The sequence below is a fragment of the Ictidomys tridecemlineatus genome, chromosome 7, assembly GCF_052094955.1.
Source record: "Ictidomys tridecemlineatus isolate mIctTri1 chromosome 7, mIctTri1.hap1, whole genome shotgun sequence".
Lineage (NCBI taxonomy): Eukaryota > Metazoa > Chordata > Mammalia > Rodentia > Sciuridae > Ictidomys > Ictidomys tridecemlineatus.
In genome coordinates this window covers 126,832,470-126,853,617 of record NC_135483.1, presented here as the reverse complement: position 1 = coordinate 126,853,617, position 21,148 = coordinate 126,832,470, and the positions used below count along the sequence as shown (strand labels likewise).

Below are 21,148 nucleotides of genomic sequence, written 5' to 3'. Positions count from 1 at the left end.
CTTTTGACAAATCTCTTTGGGCCTCAGTTTCATTTGTAAAATGATGACAAAACTCCTGTGATGTACTATTTCTGCATCTCTGAGTTACCCTCAGTCTTAATGGAATAATGATATTAAAGTCCCTGTTAAATTACAGAGTACCATTGAATAGTCATTATTGTTACTATTATTATTTAATAATTTTACTATTTAGTACCATATAACAAGGAACTTTCAAAATGTATCTTGCTAAGTATAATAAAAACAAAGGTTATAATCAGATATCATAAATTTTCAAGCTATTAATTCAGGCACCAAGCCACAAAAATTCTATTCTGCAGATAACTCTTCCTAATTTGTTAGGGTCTGTAAACAAGTCAAGATGGCGCCTGGCATTTTGCCAGAGGGAGTGGTTTGTGAAGTAATGCAGGACGAAGGCAGAATAACCAGGGAGTGACGAAGGCAGAATAACCAGGGAGTGACGAAGGCAGAATAACCAGGGAGTGACGAGGAACTTGTGTAGACTGATACAGCAGGAGTAGGAGCCGTTTATTGTAGGACAGGAGGGGTATATATACATTCCACACAGCTTATCTTAATTAACATAAACTAGATACAGCAGTCAACCAATAAGGAATCTCCACACTTAATGGCTCGCTGGCGTTACTTCACAAACCACTCCCTCTGGCAAAATGCCAGGCGCCATCTTGACTTGTTTATAGACCCTAATGCTAATTATCTGCTAATAACTACTTCCTCACATTTACCTTCACATACGATTAAGGTAACAAACTTAAATAAATATAACTGCTAGTTGCTCTTCTAGCTATGATCTTTGCTTTCCATCATCTAATGATAAGTAGAAAAAGAAAAAAAATACACACATCCAACTATACACAGAATATACATACATAACAAGTATTTAGAAGGAACCAATGTCAAAATAGAGAAAAAAAGGAAAGAACAAAACAAATTAAAAAAAAAAAATACACCACCAGGCTATGACCATTCAGACAAGGGAGGGAGAGCCTTTCATTTGAGGGTTTCAACTGCGCCATGACAGATGGGTAGAGAACTTGGACATGAGACTGACAAGTGACTAAACTGCCAGAGCATTTTCACACATCAAAATAATTGCTGACATTTTCTGCTTGGTAACTTTTCTAGAAATACTCAAAAAATAAGTTTAAAGACCATATTATGATACAGTTCATTAGAACCTGGTAACATTAACATCTCCTTATTCTCCAACTATGAATATTAAACTTGGGGGTTGGGGATTCTCCTTCAGCTGGCAGCCGATGAGCATCAGTCATGCCCACTGGCTACCCTGTTCCTCGTGTCTTCATTCCTGCGCCTCACCCTTCTCGAACCCAGCATATTCTAACCTCTCTTATCTTAAAAATTAAAACAATATATACCTTTCATATGTTTCTAATAGTCGTCCTAATGATTTTTGAAAGATTTGTAAGCTCTTGTTTTTCTCCTGCCTTACTCCTTGCTCAAGCCTCAACTCTCATCTATATTTCACATCATCATTATTGCCACCAAGACAAATGCTCACTACTCTCCTACAACCAATAGCACACAACTAATTGGTCACTCACAGTGGCATCTTTCTCTCCAATGTTCCTGATCCACTCCCTTTCAGCTTTCTTTGGATGTCACTCAACTGCACAACATTAATCACTCATGCTCCTTTTTAGATGCCTTATAGTCACTCTTCTCATATCATTAGGAGCTCTCTCTAGAGATTCTCATCTACCCCATATCATCAAATATCCCTTATACCACAATGACTTCTAATTTTGTTCCCTCACTCTGGAACCCAGATATCAAACTGACTAGTTGGTACTTTCATTTGGAGGTTTCACGTGTATTTCAAAATTGATCTGATAACTTTATCTTTCCAAACTTCTTCTCAGCCAGTGTCCTTCATCTCAGTAAGGGTGACATTATTCATGTGGCTGCATGTCACAGAAATTCTGGCAGAATTCAGGAGAGCTTCCACTTTCTTGAATCCCATATCTGACCAATCACTGAGTTCTGTCAATTCTACCTCCTGAAAATTATCCCATATAGTCACTTCTTCCTCTACACTGTCACCTTTCAAGTCAAGGTATCTTCCCTCTCCCCTATACTAATGTAATATCCCTCCCAGAGGTCTTCACACATCCACTCTGCCTCCTTCCAAATCATTCTCTACACTGCAAATTGATTAATCATTTAAAAACCCAAATAATGTCATTTCCATGTGTAAAACCCTTCAAGAGTTTCCAACTTAATTAAGGTAACATATTCCATCTAGTGTCTTTTCTAATGACTGAAATTTTTAAAAACAGAGGAAAATACCAAGAGCTGTTGAGAATGCCTCCCAATTGGAGCTTTCCCATCTTGCCTTCAGAAATGCAAAATGGTGTAGCCATTATGGAAAACAGATTAGGAGATTCTTACAAAGGTGTATGTACATTTACCATTCAACCCAGCAAAAAGTGTCCTGGATAATTACCCAAAAAGAAATGAAAACCTGTGTCCACACACACAAAAAAAACTGCCAGCAAAAATTTACAATGACTTTAGTTATAATTGCCCAAAACTGGGGGGAAAAAATCCCACAAATGTCTCTCACCATGTGAATGACTAAACTATAGTATATTGATGCAATGGAAAATAATCAGCAATAAAAAATAACTACTGATGCACAAAATAAATAACATGAAGGAACCTCAAAGGCATCATGCTAAATCAAGACCTGGCAAATTATGGTCTTCAACCCAAATCTGGATGCTGCTTGTTTTTGTAGGCAAATATTTGTGGAACACAGTCTTGCCTGATCAATATGTTTAATTCTGTCCATGACTGCAACAGCAGAGTTGAGTAGTTACAGCACAGACTATATAGCCTGCAAACCTAAAACATGCACTATCTGTCTCTTTACCGAAAAATCTACCAATCCCCACACTGACTCAGAGATCTACATACTACGTGACTCTGATGATTCTGTATAAATTCATTCTGTAAAAGCATAAGTATAGGGTCAGAAAATAGATCAGAGATTGTCAGGGTCTAGGGAAAAACGGACTACAAAGGCATGAGGGAACATGTCAGGATGACAGGTACAATATATAGCTTGAGTATTGTGGCTATTATATAAATATATATCACTTTAAATTGTACCCTAATTATGCCTCAATAAAGTTGCCTTTAAAAACAAATAAGCAAATGTGTACATAGCACTTAGGTGCTAGATACTTTTACAAGATATTTGGTTTTTTTCCACTCATGTAATCCTCATAACAACATTGTGAGTCAGGTACGACTATAATCTCCATTTTATAGAAGAAGTAACTAGATGCAGAGAAGGTAACTCTCCCATAATTATACAGCCAGTTCATGGCAGAACTGGGAATTGAACCTACACAGCCTGGCACCAGAGACTAATAAGGCTTACACTATTCACATGATGCTGAATCTACATATATTTAAGAGAAAGTTTGAAAAAGCAGCCTAAATAGTTAAAACATTATAAGATATAACCACCGCCAAATGCAGAAAGCTTTCTTTTTATTTACTGCTTTAAAAAAAAAAAATTTTTTTTGGTGTGCTTTTGTTGTAAAGGCTTTACTGAACAGTCCCTCCGATTTTTTTTTTTTAAATATACAACACTGTTGAGGGTAATTTATTTAATTTCTGACACTACTTTTAAAATAACATTTTATTTTTGTTTATTTCTTTCATAAAAGCTGGAAAGTGTTGCAACTGAGAAGCTAAGCACCACATTTATTTTAGAGGCAGTAAACACAGCCTAAGGCCCTACTTATAATTATGACAGGAGAAAGACTCATTTTGGCTTCATATGGCTTTGAGTCACAAAAACACATCTGCACTCTACCTTCTCTAGAATATGTTGATTTGGGGGGAATGAAGAGAAAGGCAACAGGAATACGAAAACAGTAGTGCTAATAACAGGACGCTCTAAGAAGTCTTTGGGGCCCAGATCTGCCCTTCCTCCATCTCTTTCTTCTAAAGCAGTTGGATTAAATAGGAATCCTGGAGATCAGCTCCACTGAAGGATCCACCCAGAATTTTGGGAGAAGCCTTAGAACAGCCGTGTGGCCTGAGTCTCCTGAGAGAACAAAACCCTCATGTGATCCAAGGAGAGATCCACTCACAGTCACCTGGAGGCCCTCAAGGATTCTACAAGCTAGAGGACAAAAAAAAAGATCAAGAAGCAATTATAATATTAATTACAAAGAACTGAAGATTGAGGAAAGGCTAAAACAGGCACAAGAGGCATCTCTTATCCAGACCTAAGGCTTCCTGGAAATGATAGCTAAAGCAAGTCAAGACTAGGAGGCATGAGCTAGGTGACCAAATCCAGGAATGGAGGTGGGGAATGGCATGTGCTATAACCAGAAGTCATAGGAGCATACTTTCTCCCTTTGGCACCCTACTTACTCTCTCAAAAACTGTGTGATATAGCCAGTCAATCAGTATTTTTAAATTGCTCTATTTCATAGAAAAATCAGGATTTCTATCCAAGAATATTGTGCTGAAACCAAGTAGCAACTGTATCCCTAAGGTAGGGTTCTTATTTGTCCAGGACTTCATACTTCTACCTCACAGGTCTGTCCCCTGAAGGCACATGAGTCTGCCAGCCCTGGCCTACACATCGGAACAACTCCACCATTGCCAGATTCATATCATTACCTAATTCAGCCATTGAAACCAAAAGAAAGGTGAGTCTAAGACAAATCTGACTGGGTTTTTCCAAGCATAATTTCAATGCCGGCTCCAAAACAAATCTTATCTTGGTGGAATGGGGATAATATCTAAAATTTAATATAGCATCAGTGCTATTTTGGGGGAGGAAATATGTAGGCTTTTCAACTTATAATTAATTTTCATCTACTTAAAAAGATTAAATTCCTCCAGTATTCTGAGCCTGGTGTAGTGGTGCACACTACTCTTGTGGCTGAGGCAAGAGGATCACAAGTTCAAGGTCAGCCTGGACAATTTAGCAAAAATTTGTCACAAAATTTAAAAAAATAAAATAAAAGAGGATGTAGATCAGTAGTAGAGTACCCCAAGTTCAATCCCCAGTACTGCACCAAAAAAAAAAAAAGAAGAAATTTCCTCCAGTATTTTGATAATATACAAATAATTCTTGTCAAATAACTCTTGTTGAGAGATTTGCATAAACATCTAAATAGAACAAAAGCCAAATCCTTAATCTTTGAGAGTTTGCAACCCAGAGAACATTCACCCTGAACAGGATTCAGGATGAGATCAGTTTTACTAGTCTGTGCACCATTAGACTTGCAAATTAAAAAAAAAAAAAAAAAAAATCCTAGACATTTGCAACTTCGGGTGAGACCGAAAACAAGATCTAATAATTAGTGTCTATTTCTGAAAGAAGTGCATATTTAAAGACCACAGGCAATTAACAGCCAGGTTGTCCTGTAATCATGTACAGTAATAATTGGAGTATAAAGTAGAGTTTCATGCAAATCAATTCAAACTGCAGCTATCACTCTCACTGTCTCCTGTATTATGTGGTTCAATCAGTAAAATCAGTTAGATTTAAGAGAAATTGCTTCCTGTTTTGTTATCACTGAAAAAGAATAACCAGATTGTATATTCCTGGAAGGAAAATGCAATAAGCTCTTCCATACAGCGAATTTTGAGATGATTTAATGACCTACCTTCACCTCTTGAATCGCTCTGTGATTCTAAACACTGATGGTTTTTCTTGTACTTACATGACAGCAAGCAACATTTTTCATTGTAAACATATTCAGTGAAGGACTCATATTATTCTGTAAATAATCAGTAATGGGTGGACTCTCATCTCCACTAAAAACCAAACTAGAAAAAACAAGACAAGCCTGTCTTTCTAGATGGCTGAAAGCTCTAGTTTACCTTGAAAGTGCTGTCCAGTTAATAAATAGCTATAACTCTTTCGAGAAGGCACATTCAGGCTCTTTTATCTACCATCAGAATACATCCAAACAATTAAGTTATCAAACTACTTGACAAATGAAAAATGGGGAAAATTCTTGGCTCTGTCTGAATATACTTCAAATGAATTAACATCATAATTGACTATATGATCTGAGGTTTGGGGATATGTAGTATTTGTTTTTAAACAAATAAATTTGCTTTTAAACACAAAATAGGTTTTTGGAGATTTCTAAACTTGACATTGTACTTTAATTCTACCACTTCCTGAGAAGTTGAGGATCTAGACAGAAAGCCTGGGATTGGGGAGGACAACAGGGAAGGCAGAATCATTGTTTGCCTGGCAGCCTCCTAGCCCACACACATGTAACAGGTTAGCTCCATGGGTGTCACAAATTACCATGGAAGGGAGGATTGTTTTGACATTGAGGAAACAAAATTTATTTTTCCTTGGGGGAATAATTAAGAGAATCAGAATTTATCCCTGTTCTGACTCCAAATCTCATGTCCTTAGCCATGCTAGGTCATCTTTGCCCCCACAGACAGCTTACTTGAGTCCCTAGATCCACCAACCACCTTGGCACCAGCAACAGCACAGAATTATCCATGTAGTCAATGAAATTAGAAATTCTAGGGTATCTGCTAGCCTGCAGCCAGCCACACAAAGCAGTGGAGTTGACAACCAGGGATCTACCAAACAGCACTTTGTCTTTAAATTTTCCCTAAAGCATACACATGGATCCAGAATGAAAGAGCACTCACTCATCCCCCATCCCTCTCAGTTGAGTAAAACACAGACCCTCTGAAGTCAAATGACCCGTTCTGAGCTTTACGCTCCAGGTGGCCCTCAGCTATATTTTAACCTATGTTTGAAATAATGTGCAATCAAATCTGTGACACACAATCCTTTTCTCTGTGAATTACTTCATGATACATAATTTAACTAGTTTGTACTGACCATCATATAGTTAGATCTCAAACTCTTTATTAAAAAATCACAAATTACAAAAAATAAAGTAAAATTGGTGTCACAAACTTTTATTTAAAGCATCTATTTTCTTCTTAATTTACACAACCACCTAGAAGAAGCTTTCCTAGCACACACATAATTTAACTATTAAGCCAGAAGATGGGGAAAGAGGGAAATGAAAGGACTCGCCCCAAAGCATTTATAGAAAGTTTTCTCGGTCCCACAATATCCCTAAAAAGTTTCTTAAAAAGGCCTTAAAGTGAATAAATAGTTGAAAATGAAATGCAAAGTCAAATCAAAATGAATGTCAATGTTGCTCAGTTAGCAACAGCCTAGCAGCTCACCAGCTGTCAATGCTAATCATAGCTTAGTCGTTGACTCACTGTGTGACCTATAGAAGTACAGTTAACCTCACTGATTTTGTATGCCAGCAACAAAATAGCATCACAAACTCCTCGAAGGCCTGATGTGAGCTATATCTCGAAGATATTGCCATGGCCCCACTTTGGGGGCTAAGTGTTAAATAAAAACTAAAATTAGAAAGAAGATGATAGGATGCTCTTCAGAGAACATTTCCAGCTCTGTCTGCATAATTTTAGTGCTTTGATGAAACATGCCTCTGAAGAAACAGTTAACCATATAGAGTGGTTAAGAATAGTTTCAACTGGCCTTATCTAAAATACAGAGTATTCAGAATCCTCATCAAGCTTTAGATATCAGGCACATTCCCAACACATTTAGTTGTATTTCTAGGAGAAAAACAGTCCTTCCAGGAATCTATGCACAGAGTTCTAAATAGGAGAAGCAAATGAATGATACCATCTTTGGCATGATCCCTAACAATAAAACTCTCATCAAAAGAAATACAGCTCATTTGTCAACTAGATTAGAAACTAAATTCAGGACACATATATAATGGATGGATGCTTAACAAAACTGTTTCTCTTCTTCTAGAGAATACTGCTAGATTGCATTGCACTGGAAATGACCCAGTGGGGCAGCAAAGCCCTATAGCAAGGCAGAATGGTGAGAATAAAGAAACATAGATCCCTGAATTATCACAATAGGTCCTTCACCTATCCACATTAAACTGAAAGATGAGCAAGAAATAAACTTTTTTTTTCATATTGGGGATGGAATCCATGGGCAGTATTCTAATGAGTGACATCCCCAGCCCCTTTTATATTTTATTTTTGGGCAGATTTCACTTAATTGCTAAAGCTAGCATCAAACTTGCAATCCTCCTGCCTCAGCCTACTGAGTCACCGGGATTACAAATGCCCCTAACTGAAATAAACCTTCTTTGCGATAAGCCACTGAGCTTTGGAGATTGCTAATGTCACTACTGAACTTACTCCAATGAATACTATGAGACACGCTAGTCACTAAAACTCAAGATATACAATTGACCTACTTTGATACAGTTCATACATATCTCTGTATCTTCTCCTAATGGGCAAGGTGTCACCATTTACAGAAAAATAAATCCATACAGACAAAACTTCAAAAGGACAGATCAAAAAAGCAGAAAATCCTGGTGCAGAGACATTTCTTCATTCCTATTTTGACATAATGTTGACGGTTGCTAAAGCAGGCAGGTAGAACAAGAAGCCTATAGCTCAACTGCTAGTTCTATCATCCGGTTACATTGCTTACATTCTTCAGGTGGTATCTAACACTACAGTTTCAATTCTGGTGTAGAACCAGTGTTGGATACCACATAAAGATAATATTCACATTGTGTTCACATAGCCAAGATATAGAAACGTATCTATATTAAATGTTCATCAATGTGTCAATGAATAAAGAAATGTGGCATCTGTTGGAATACACTGCAGCCTAGAAAAGAAGTAAATCCTGGATGAACCTGAAGGATATTATGCTAAGTGAAATAAAACAAATACAGAAAGGAAAATTCTGCCTGATCTCACTTTCATGTGGATTCTAAAACAGTCAAACCCAAAGAAAGAGAGAACAATAGTGGTTACCAATGGCCAGAGTTGGGGCATGGCGATAGTAGGGAGATGTTGGTCAAAGGGCACAGAGTTTCAGCTATGTTCAAAGAAAGAATTTTTTACATTAAGAAAAATAAAAACTATTTAAGAACATTTGTTTTTACAATAGTTTTACAGTAAGATTTTTTTAAAGAGAAAGCTGCTTGTAAAAGTATGAAAAAAAAATGCCTCTGGAGATGGTAGATTATTTACTCAGGGAGAACAAACAAGTCTGGTAGCCTAAATTGACATACAAAAATAAAAGCAATCTGGTAAACAGCAAATATATCACATTTCAGCTATATCAATGCTCAGAAAGATTTACATTGATTTCAAATAAACAGATATTTCTTAGCTTGGGAACCAGAAGAGTATTTCTAACTGAGATTAAATTCTTAAAGATATCAAGGGTGTTCAAAAATCATTTACATTCAAAGATTTTGCTGAAAAGTGATACTTACTTGGAACTTTTGTTAAATTGTTTCTTAACTGATACCATCTACTAAATGTCCTGCTTTATGATTTTGATTTCTCTTCATCTGATACTCATTTGAACCTCAAATTTCTCTACCTCTACCAGTTTCTCTGTCCAGTCATTAATATAACCAAAATTATATCAACCCAAACCTCAGCTGTTAGAAGAAATCTGGTGCTACACCTTTCTTATTATACACAATGGCTAAGTCTATTTCAAATGTTAATATCCCATATTGAGAGAAGGGAAGGAATATAACTGATACTAAAGACATGCTATGAGCCAGGCACTATGATCAGTAACTTGTATACCCTGAAAGACTCAATGCTTGGTGGGGAAAAAAAGCCTTGGAGCAAAGTGACCTTATCCTTGCTTTATGAAGAAATCAGAGTTCCAAAAACTTTTAGAACCTATGCACCATTAACAGAGTTGCCAAAAATAAGTCATATTCATATAGTGGGCATATTCAAGAAGCTAAATGTGTTTTCATTTGGGGGGCCATTAAAAAAATCCTGAGGTAGATCTTTCTTTGACTAGAGTTCATTTTTTTGCTTTTTACTTTTCATTCGATCTTCTGCCATTGACTTAAAAACTTCAGTGGGGAAATAAAAAAGCTCCACATCCTTGGAGCTACCAATAAATTAGAGCACTACTAACAGTTAGACTTTCTTACAAAATAATATATTCAGAGAGAGAGAGAGAGAGAGAGAGACTGAAATACAAGTGAAAACAATTTTCTCAAAATCTCTGTGAATGAGCTAAGTATGGTGGCGCATAATTGCAATCCCAGTAGCTCCAAAGAGTCAGGCAGAAGGACCCTAAGTTCAAGGCCAGCCTCAGCACTTAGTGAGTCTCTGTTTCAAAATTTAAAAATTTTTTTAAAAGATGTGGGGGTGGGAGTGCTGAGTATGTGGATTAGTGGTTAAATGCCCCAGGATACAAAATGAAAACAAAAACAAAATCTCTATGAATGTTAATTATTCGTGCACCCCCTTGCTCTTCAAAAAGTCTGAGCGCAAAAGCACTGTTTTCCATTTTGACATAAGGGCTCAGAAAATGTCATAAAAGACTCAGAGAATGTGATAAAATTGCCTATAGTCATTAGGTAGCTAAGAAGTTGAGCAAGGTTTTGGGTGCAGGCAGTCTTTAGCCAGCGATCATTGTCTTGGCCTCTCTGTCACGTTGCTCTTGAAAGGGAGTGTTAATAAGAATCTCTCCGTTTCTCGGTTCTAATAAGATCACCTCTCACATTGAAAAAAGATAGTGATTTTCATATTCTGAAGCCCACTCCCTGTCTATGTCTGGTGCAGGAAAAGAAAAAGGAAAAAAAAAAAAAAGTCTTTCACATCCGGGCTATCTGAAAGTTTTCAGTGGTTCTCAGACTCTACCTCAAAGCCGGTTCACATAGCCCACTGCACCTCCAGAGTGGGTAATGGAAGAGTACAAACCTCACATGTGTTACATGAGAGGGCCCACCCTCGGACCTAAATAGAGCTTTGTTACATCAATCACACCACTGGGGTTAAAGAGAAGCCCACACTGTCACATCACTTTTTCCAGAACCTAAAAGGTATGAATTAAATATTGAGTTTAAAAAGAAAAAATGTTTCAAAATGCCCTTGGTCTATAATGAAAAGAAAAGAAACCAGGGCAGTCTTAATCCTTGAACTCTCCCCCCCTATTTTTACTTTATTCTCCCTTACCATCCGGACCCTCCCCAGATCTGGAATCAATTTTAATGCACTTCACTTCTGCTCCTAGAGAAGGTTCACCTGCCTTGAAAGTACTCCAAGGCCCTCTCCTACTGCAAATTTCCTTCTTCCTCTACTCCATTCTATCAGCTTGGAATTAGAAAAAGGAGATCCCTCCGCACTACCAACAATGATACTGGTTTTCACCTGATGTTAGACTGGATAAGAAATCCATTCCACCTAAAAGTTTATTATTTTATTAAACTAAACAGTATATTTTATTCAGTATATTTTATTTGTACTAAATAGTAAGTCGCAATCAACTTGCTCTCCAAAATCTCCATACCACCATAGAGGTGTTTGCCTGCTACATCTTAGGCAGGATTGAAGATAGCCTCCTGTCCCTTGGCATATGGCTGGTCTGGGGAGAAAAAGATAGAGATGCCTTTGTGGAAACAGTCAGGTACTTATAGGTGAGAAAAAACTCAGTCTTAAGACACCTAAGGAAAAAGAACCTGGAATGTGGACACCATTTGTGACCACCATCCTATTCCATGTGAGTAGACAAAGTCAAAAGAAATCAGGCAACATTCATATCCTTTCCTTCATCAACTTCCTCAATGAAATTCAAGATTTGGATTTTCTACTGTACAAGAAAAATAATAATAGTAATAGTCCTCTCCTTGTGCTATGATGACCCTGGCACTCCCCCATTTCTTTTATTCTTTATTTTCATATTTATACTAGGGACTCAGTCCAGGGGTGCTTTACCTCTGAGTCATATCCCCAGCTCTTTTTATTTTGAGACAGCGTCTCACTTAGTGAGCCTTAGGGCTTAGGACCTCACTAAGTTGCTGAGGCTGGCTTTGAACTTGTGATCCTCCTTCCTGAGCTTCCTGAGTCACTGGGATTACAGGCATGCACCACCACGCCAGCCCCCTATCTCTTTTAAAACTGACCTATTTGATTCAAAAGAAAAAAAAATCTAGGTTTCACTTGGGTCAACAGTGGGCACTATTCATCAATGATAAACACAAGATAAATGTTAACAATGTATTTGAGTGAAGAAAAGCCACACTGTGGAATGAAGGAGAGAGCCAATCACCAACTACTTCCAACCTATGCCCCTCTCCCAGAAATACCAGTTGCCTCAAAGGTCTCTGATTCCTCACCTTAGTTGTGTTGATTTAGATGGTTGGGTTAAAGTTAGATAACAACCACACTTTATTCAATTCATCGTGTCGTCCATTTAACTTTTTTAAAAGTATACATAACTTGGGATGCAGTTTGCCTAACATGCTCAAGACACTAGGTTTAGTACCAAAAAACAACAACAACAACAAAAAAAAAAAAACAGAAAACTTCCATTTTTCTTTCCCCTAAAATAAAAGCTACAACTGAAGAATTGACTAAAAAGGTTGTTTTGTGAGCTGGACTGCTGCCTAAACACTGTCTTATCACCAAACATGTTTTAACAATGTACTAATTTTTAGAATCTACCTATTAATATTTGGAATGGAACCCCTGCTTGCATTTCTTTTTTTTTTCCTGCTTACATTTTAAGAAGGAAGCCTTGTATAGGAATACCAATCACACAAAAGCCAGGAGCCAAGGAGACACAACCCAGGAATGCAGAAAAGTGTTCAGGAACTTGAAGTCTATGGATAGTTTTCTAGGACATCAGTATCCTGGAATTTTAACACCAATGCATACTTGAAAAAGAGGGAAGCTTATCAGTTGGAACCATTTTAGAAAATTAGAAAAACATGCTAGGCATAGTGGCATATACCTGTAATCCCAGCTACTCTGGAGACTGAGGCAGAAGGATCACAAATGTGAGGCTAGCTTGGAAAACTTAGTGAAACCTGTGTCAAAATAAAATATAAAAATGGTTGGGGATGTAGCCTAGTGGTAGAGAGACTCTAAATTCAATCCCTAGTGCAGGAAAATCAAAGAGAGAGAGGGAAGAGAAAGAAGGAAAATAAATTAGAAAATCCAAAAACTATATATATCACTGTATAAAAATGAAAAATATCTAGTCACATTTAGGGACCCAGTTTGCAAAAACAAAAATGTAACCAATTAATATATTTTAAGGGACAGATTTTCTGAACTACTGAAGTCAGGAAAATTTCTCCTCTAGAATGACTCTGATTGGCAGATCCTTTCTGAAAGAAGACAGCTGAATTGAGGGAAGCCTGTAGTTATTTTATGTCACTGGCTAAATTTTTGTTTGTTTGTTTGTTTGAATTCTTTTTTCCTTTTTTTTTTTTAACCAATCTCTATGCTACATGCAACTGGATAACACCAAAATATATACTGATGGTAGTGTCTTTAAGGGGCAGGAATCACCATAAAATAAATGCATACTATTAAATTCTTACACAAGTCATTGATTGAATATGCCTGTAGTATTTTTTTTTTCAACAGAATTTGACAGCTTAAACTTCTAAATGACTTGAAGCTGCTGGTATCTATTTCATTTGGCTACTAGGGTAGTCAGGATGTCTAACTTAGGAAGGATAAAATGACAAAAATGTTCTAGGAATCAGTAGGCCCTTATTTTGCCTTTAAAATCACCCCAACTTGGTTGTTGGAAGGTGATATCTTCTGTTTATTCTTCTGTAGAGTCAATTATTAAAAAGAAATCAAACAAAAAATAGAACAGTACCACTAAGGTACAAAGTTAAATCATGACTCTGTAGTAGAACATGCTTACTATGGTTTAAAGACAGACACCACATACAAATTTAGCAACAACTATTAGATATCGTGACCTTTGGCACTGGCATTTTCCAGTATCATTTCAGATAACATGGATAAAGATGGCAGAAGTAATGTAATCCCTAATGCCCATGTTCCAAACTTCTGAAATAGCCTCAGCAGAATAAACATCTTTTCACTTACTTTTAAAAAGCCAAGGCAATATTTAAAAAGAAAAAAATCATCAAACATGATCAATAAATGAGGAAGAAATCCAACTGCAAGTTAATCATACTTGCAATATAAACACCTAGGGAAACCTAAGGGTACTGTGGTCATAGTTCAGAATGAAAAAAAAAGATGAACGACCTCTTCAATACCATCCATCTCTAGAAGGAAGCACCTAAATACAAAACTTGTATTTTTTTTTAATATTTTTTAGTTGTAGATGGACACAATATCTTTATTAACTTTTATGTGTTGCTGAAGATCAAACCCAGTGCCTCACAGTGTGAGGCAAGCACTCTACAACTGAGCTACAGCCCCAGCTCTCAAACTTGTATTTTTTTAACTATAAACTTGATGTTGATTCTTCCTAATGTGTTTTTAAAGTTCCCATTCAGGATATGGACTTCTAAGCATGTGGTTCCACCACCTTGTAGCACACACAAAAAAGAAAGAACAAATAAGATAATCCCTAGCTTAAAGGCACTCATAAAAATGTAGAAAACAGTAGCTTCTAGATCATCCAATTACAAACAGTTTACCACATTCCTTCACCTGCATTTTTGAAACAGGAATGTAACACCCAATCTGTAACACAAAGTGCCCTAATGACATGGGGCAATGGAAATGGGAAACTAAAGGTAACCCTGGGAGGTAGCTACCAGCATTTCAAGCCTGAAAAGATAAAAAAAAACTCTCAACAAAACTGTCCTCTGGCATCCTTTAGAATTACAGGAAGGCAGTGCAAAGGGGAAAAAAAAAAAAGTGGGAAAAAAAACCTGAACATTAAATTATTTGGAAATTTCAGACCAATCTTATTGTCATGGCTTTCCTCCTCCATTAAATTCTTTACCTAATATAAGGTAAATACTACAAAAGGACTAAACCTTTAAGAAATAAAAGCAGGATTCAAAAATCGGGCCCTTTCTTTTCTACTTCCTTTCTCAGCCCCCTGCCTTCTAATAAGACAAACTTTTGGCAGGGACATAGAAGGTATCCAGACATTTTGATGAGTTAGACAAGGAAAGTCTAAATGAACAAACCCTGGCACTCTTGAATGAAGCAGTCTTTTAAAACACAAAAAGCCAAAACAGAGGCTAAATAAACAATGCTCCTTGAAAAGGAAATCCACATTATAAAAGAGAGAGAAATACACACAGTTCTCAAGGACCATTAAGGCAGCATTCACAATTAGTAGCTTTCAAATCAAACTAGAAATTTCAACAGTATTTCCTTAAAAAGTTAATGTGCACATGTCCCATATAGAGTTTCTCAGCAGCTTCAGGTTGCATATCATCAATACATGCAGTTACTTACTTGTTTCCTTCTGTAATGACTGAACTGAGAAAGTCCTAAGATGGTAGCAAGTGCACCCCCTCCAACAAGAACAGTCCCTTTCACGGCCTTTTGAAATGCCATTTCTTAACCTACAAAGGAGAGAGAAAAAAAAAAAAAAGAAACAAAAAGGAGTTAATTGAGATTTTTGTCACATAACAATCCCAATAATAAAAAGAGACTGTGTAGAATATGGAAAACCAGAAAAGGAAATGTAAAATATGGAAGGTATTAACATGCCAACTTGTATACAATTCAAAACTAATAACCAAAAAAATCTGGACAAGGGAATTGATTATGTAAAAGTTACATTCAGATCCAACAGGAACTAAACAAAGAAAACATATTAAAAGACAACTGAGGATATTTAAACAGTAAGAAGTCAAGAGAGCTATGAAAAGAAATGTCATTGTGTATTTGACAAAACTGCATGCTGTACTTGCAAATTTTGTACAAAAGCTAATCCCCTCCAAGAGGAGAATTGGAGAAATCTTGGGTCATTCAACATGACAATAAACCTCAGGCCTACTTCAGGTTGTCTGGCAAGTGTTTAATTCAAATTATGGTACAACTCCCTTCTTGAATTTTTCCTTCTTAAAGCAGTTCTCATTAGTGCCAAAGGCCAACAAATTATATTTCTATCACTAGAAAGAGTCCATTTTGCAGATAGAAAGTCAATAATATAATGCCACGTCCTTTCAAACACTGATAAATTTAACCTGTTTCTAATTTCTTTCATTAGGGTAACTTAAAAAAAAAAAAAACGTGTGTGGGGGGATGTTCTATTAGCCAGGGCTGACTGACATCACAATTTCAAGGGACACCTCCAGATCAAGCACTGTTACCTACTCACTCTAAGTATTCCTCTAAACAAGGTTATGTATTGTGTTAGCTCTTCCTTCTTCCTTGTTCTCCATTATTGGACTGAATCAATTAAAGTTTTGTTGAGGATTTAAAATTATTTTTAAATTTTTTCAGAAACCAAAATAATAATTTCATAGAAATAAAAATTCCACCCCAAATCCTCTTATCTGCTTTTATTCTTCCAAACAAAAAACAACACCATGTAGTCACCTAAAAATAATCTGATTTAGAATTGAGTAATTTGACCTGCCTAAGACTTCCATTCACAAAAGCAGCTAGCACACCCACCTCTCACAGGAAGCCACCAATCCATATTCCTGTATGGGTGGAGATGAGTCCTGTCTGAACAACACACCTCACACTCCACTGCTATCTATCTCATAACTCAAGAATGTTCTAATACCAAAGGCAGTTTTAACTTACAACATTAAAAATCATATAACATCTCAACATACATTATGACAATGACTTGTTCATATTGGATATGTATCTATTAACCATACTATCCTGGATTAAGGAATGCTAGTATAGTTGGTAACTATGCTTCCACAGAAAATTCATTTTGGATTATAAATCATGTACAGAAATAAAAGTTGTTAATTATTAAAATTTTATTTTTTTCCTCTGATCTCATTCTTCCTAACAAACTCTGAAATTTTAACATGGCCTTTTAATTAAGAGTATTGCAAGGACAATAGTTCTCATTCATACTCTGCTGCCCAAGACTTCTTCTTTCCTACACCTTCTTTACATAATCATTCTCTCTTTCCCAAATTGTGCAAGACCCTGGTATATGCTGACTAGGGATTTCACTCATCATACAGTAAATCATAGGCAAAACTTTATATCCTAAGCTGCTTTGAGGGAAAAACCACAATTTAGCAGACACCATTTGTCATAGCCATCATCACTATTTAAGACACTGCTATGAACATTCACATGGTTGCCCATCACACAACAAAGGACTAACAGCCCTGCCAGCATACTATCTCCAGGATAACTGGGATCCTCTATCCATTGAGTAGAGAAAATAGAGTACTAGCTCTATTTACCTAAACAATGCACTTGCCTACCCCATCTCAACAGCAGCCAGGTGGTCCATTAGATGTGAGTGTTGTGGCTGATTAAACTTAGCTTAGTATCATTGCTTCTGTCTTGTTGATAATGTCACTGTGACCTCACAAAGGATACCACACATCAACATGAACACCTGAGGGATGTTATATATAACACAGTCAATAAAAATGTCTCAAAATCAAAGTTGCTCATTCAGCCACACAAGTTTGGAGCTGCCCTTCCATAAATGTGAGTTCCCTACCCACTTAATTCTATTGTTTCAATTTGATTTTTCTGAGAACAACACTTGCAAAAGGTAATATTTTCATGTATTTTTTTCAATGAGCCACTAACACTAGTGAAAAACTGCATTCACATATTGCCAAAATTAGCAATAATGTTGACTATAATCAATAAAGAGTTTCCTTTTTAGATAACTTCATAAAATTACTTATGCTTAAGGGATCATTATTTCTACTCTGATCAAATCCTTCTATAAGATCATCTAGCTAATTATAATAAAGAAACCATGCTTGCAAGTATTTTAAAAACAAAAGCACAGAATCAATCAGTTTGATCTGGCTCTTCTAAGATAATCATTATTTTTGTTAGTACTTTGAATGTTACAATGACAATAGCTGCCATTTATTGAATGTGTACTAGATAATTGCTATCAAGCTTTTAAATTTTTGCACATATCAGCTCATTTCACCCTCACTACAACTAATTTGATAGCACTGGGCTGTAGTTCAGTGGTAACATGTATTCCTGGCACATTCAAGATCCTGGGTTGGATCAGTAGCACTGCAAAATAATAATAATAGTAATTTCATAAAAGAGGCAGCTGTGGTTCAGAAGAATGAGAGGGTTTTCCTGAAGTCACTTCATAGTGAGAGAAAACCATGACTGAGTCCAGGCCTCAAATACTGGGTGGTTCTTTCTGCCCTACTTTTGGTCTCATAAAGTAAATCCCCCCAAGTACTACAACCATAATTTGCTGTCACTCCCCCAAAAAAGGCCAAATCTCAATTATTCAAGGTGTATAGACCTTCAGTATTCAGGTTTCTAAAGCAAGGAAGAAACCTGTAGAAAAGTATTCATCAGTAACTTTCTGCCAGATAATTAAGAACCTTTAAGAAATTTAAAATAAGATAAACATGAATTATACACTGTGGATAGGAACCCATTTGCATTCCCTTGTAAGGAGAAAAGTGTTCAAAATGATTACAGCATTTCCTTCTAAGTAAAAGCCATGAAGGAAGTTAGAAAAGAGTGGGGCCAAAAAATTGACACATCTTCACCTTTTGCAATTTAAAGTATAAGAAAACCACAGGGAAAGAATGATCCAAAATTAAAATGAACTTAGTTGTCATAACTCGGTGTCCATATTTTGTAGCCTATTAATTAAAACACATAATACATTGTCTCCGATTTGGCTCTGACTTAGGCACAAACCAGCCCTCTAATTCTTACAAGGAAAACAAAAATCGGCTCAATTGGCAAAACCTAAACAAAATGCTCCTCCTCTAAATACATTTATTAGTTGCCTCAAGGAGTTCACAATCTATCTGTACAATGAAATAGAAAATCCGGTCTTGTAAGTATGTCTTAAAACTACTCTGCTTATACTGAAAGTTATAAATACTCTTGTAGAAAAGAAGTAAGGTGCTATATGATTGTAGTGGAGCAAGTGATGATTCTGACTCAAAGAATTTAAGAAGACTTCAAAAAAGAAAGAATATCTAAGAAGGAGCTTGAAGAAAGCAGAAGGTTTGGAGGAAAATGAGTAGAGAAAGGGCTGCCTAGAGAAAGACTACTTGAGGAGAGGGAGTACTATTGCAGCAATATCGCAGAGGCACAGGGGTCATCCAGTTTGGCTGGAAACTGCTGAGGGCCATTGCCAAGTAGGAATGACACCTCGAAATTTCCTTGCCAGCATACCCCATGTTGCTTAGAGGAAGGACTCGTGGAAATGGACTTGCCTTGGACATTCGCTGTGACATTGCATGTATGTTTGAGAAAGGTGACCCTGCTCAAGGACCAGGGTGGATCCAGGTTTAGGGTGTATCTTGCAGGTTTTAGGGAGTATCCTGCTCCTTGGGTTTAGGGCGTTCCTGGTTTAGGACAATCTGGGTTTAGGGAGGTTCCAGGTTTAAGGTTATTCCTGCTGGGAATAGGGCGTATCCGGCTGCCAGAGTTCCCATTGAGTTCTCGTGGAATTCAGAAAGTATTTAGGATTCAAAGCCTGGTGGAGTTCGTGAATTTTGGGGGCAGAACTTGGATTTCCCCAGAACGTGTTTGTACAGGGCCGGTGTGAGTTCGGGAATAAAGGATTGCTGTTTGAATCTACAAAGCTGTGAGTGGCTCGTGATCTTGTGCCTAGCCAGACTGCGGCAGGAAACGAGGTTTTTGTTTTTCGCTTTTTAATTTTTTTATAGATGGACATGATATCTTTATTTACTTTTTTATTTATTTTTATGTGATGCTGAGACTCAAACCCAGGGCCTCATACCTATGAGGCAAGGGCTCTACCACTGAGCTACAGCCCCAGCCCTGAAAATGAGGTTTTAAGCAGCATCCCAGAGCACAAAAGAGGACAACTCTACCTATGTTAAGTAGGGTATTTTGATAATAATCTGTTGGCAAGTTGAGGTTGTAGATCAAAGAAGCAAGATGTTTTGTTCCATTTTTTATATTTATAAACAGTGTTCAAGTAGACTTTCATGTTGAAGCTTAAGAAATACCACAATTAGAGAGCAATAAAATAGTCCCTATGGGAGAGGACAAGAGAGAGCCTGGTTTAAAGGAATATCTAAAAGTGCAAATGCAAAGATCAAGGATTTGCAGACATCTTTAATGACAGTACCCAAGTTAAGACCATGACAGGACCAGACAAGTGACTACATAAAGAAGTGGGAAGAAACTGAATACGATAAGGGATATGAGCCTAGGTAGCTGAAAATTAGCCCCTATGTTACAATATTAACATCTAGAAAAAGAGACAGGTTTAAGGAAGAAAAGGAGCTCAGTTTGGAATTAAGGAAATTTGAGATGCTGATAGAACACCTACTCGAAGAAAACAACAAACAGTGGGCTCTGTGGGTTTAATAGTCACAAAAGTAGTCAGTGTGAATGGTGGGACACTTCTTCCTAGAAACAAAAACTAGATTTGCCACTTCTCAAGATCTGCTGGCCCATGTTTCCTACAGACTACTGTAACTCTTCCAGCTCAACTGAACTCCTTACTGTCCTTTTTTTTTCTCTTTTTTTTTCACTGATACCTTTTAGTTCCTTTTAGTTATACAAGACAGTAGAATCTATTTTGATACATTTATATAAGCATATATCTTGTTCTAATTAGGATCCTAGTCCTGTGGATGTACATGATGGTAAGATTCACTGTGGTATATTCATATGTGTTCATAAGAAAGTGTCCTCTGGGGACTTTCATTGTGGACAGAGTGACTTCAACAATGAGACCAATTGTTCTTATCAATTTCATACACATAGTTGCTCCACACATGCCTCCTTCCATTTGGAGACAAGGCTGCTATCTGAGCTCCATCACGTATCTGAAGGATTTTACCACATATTTTAATCTTTTAAAGGCAAGTAATAACCACCAATTGAAAAGTACAGAAGTTCTCAACAACAAGCCACAAGCAAACTGACTGCAGCACATGTCATGGTTCCTGAATTCTGTGAAGAGCCTACTCAAGTTCCTCTTCCCATCTTCCTACACTATATTCTCTCTCCCAGCAGCCTTACTGTTCAGGATGGAAATTTAGCATAAACAAGAATACATGCATATGGATTTATCATTCATCTGTGGAAGAAGTCCTGGGTACCTTCAATTTACAAAACCCTCATATTTGGGCTCTTGTGTAGAAATCAG

At 36.9% G+C, this 21,148-nt stretch overlaps 1 protein-coding gene across 5 annotated transcripts in view; it reads right to left on the bottom strand.

The window, feature by feature from the left end:
• The window catches only part of Gpd2 (glycerol-3-phosphate dehydrogenase 2), a 126,269-nt gene that overhangs the window by 79,801 nt on the left and 25,320 nt on the right, over positions 1 to 21,148 (bottom strand). For all 5 annotated transcript variants that reach the window (XM_013363264.4, XM_040294321.2, XM_005315786.5 and 2 more), the window contains exon 2: positions 15,316 to 15,425. In XM_013363264.4, the coding sequence (XP_013218718.1) occupies positions 15,316 to 15,417 (102 nt within the window). In that variant the 5' untranslated portion in view covers positions 15,418 to 15,425. The remainder of the gene's footprint in view (positions 1 to 15,315; positions 15,426 to 21,148) is intronic.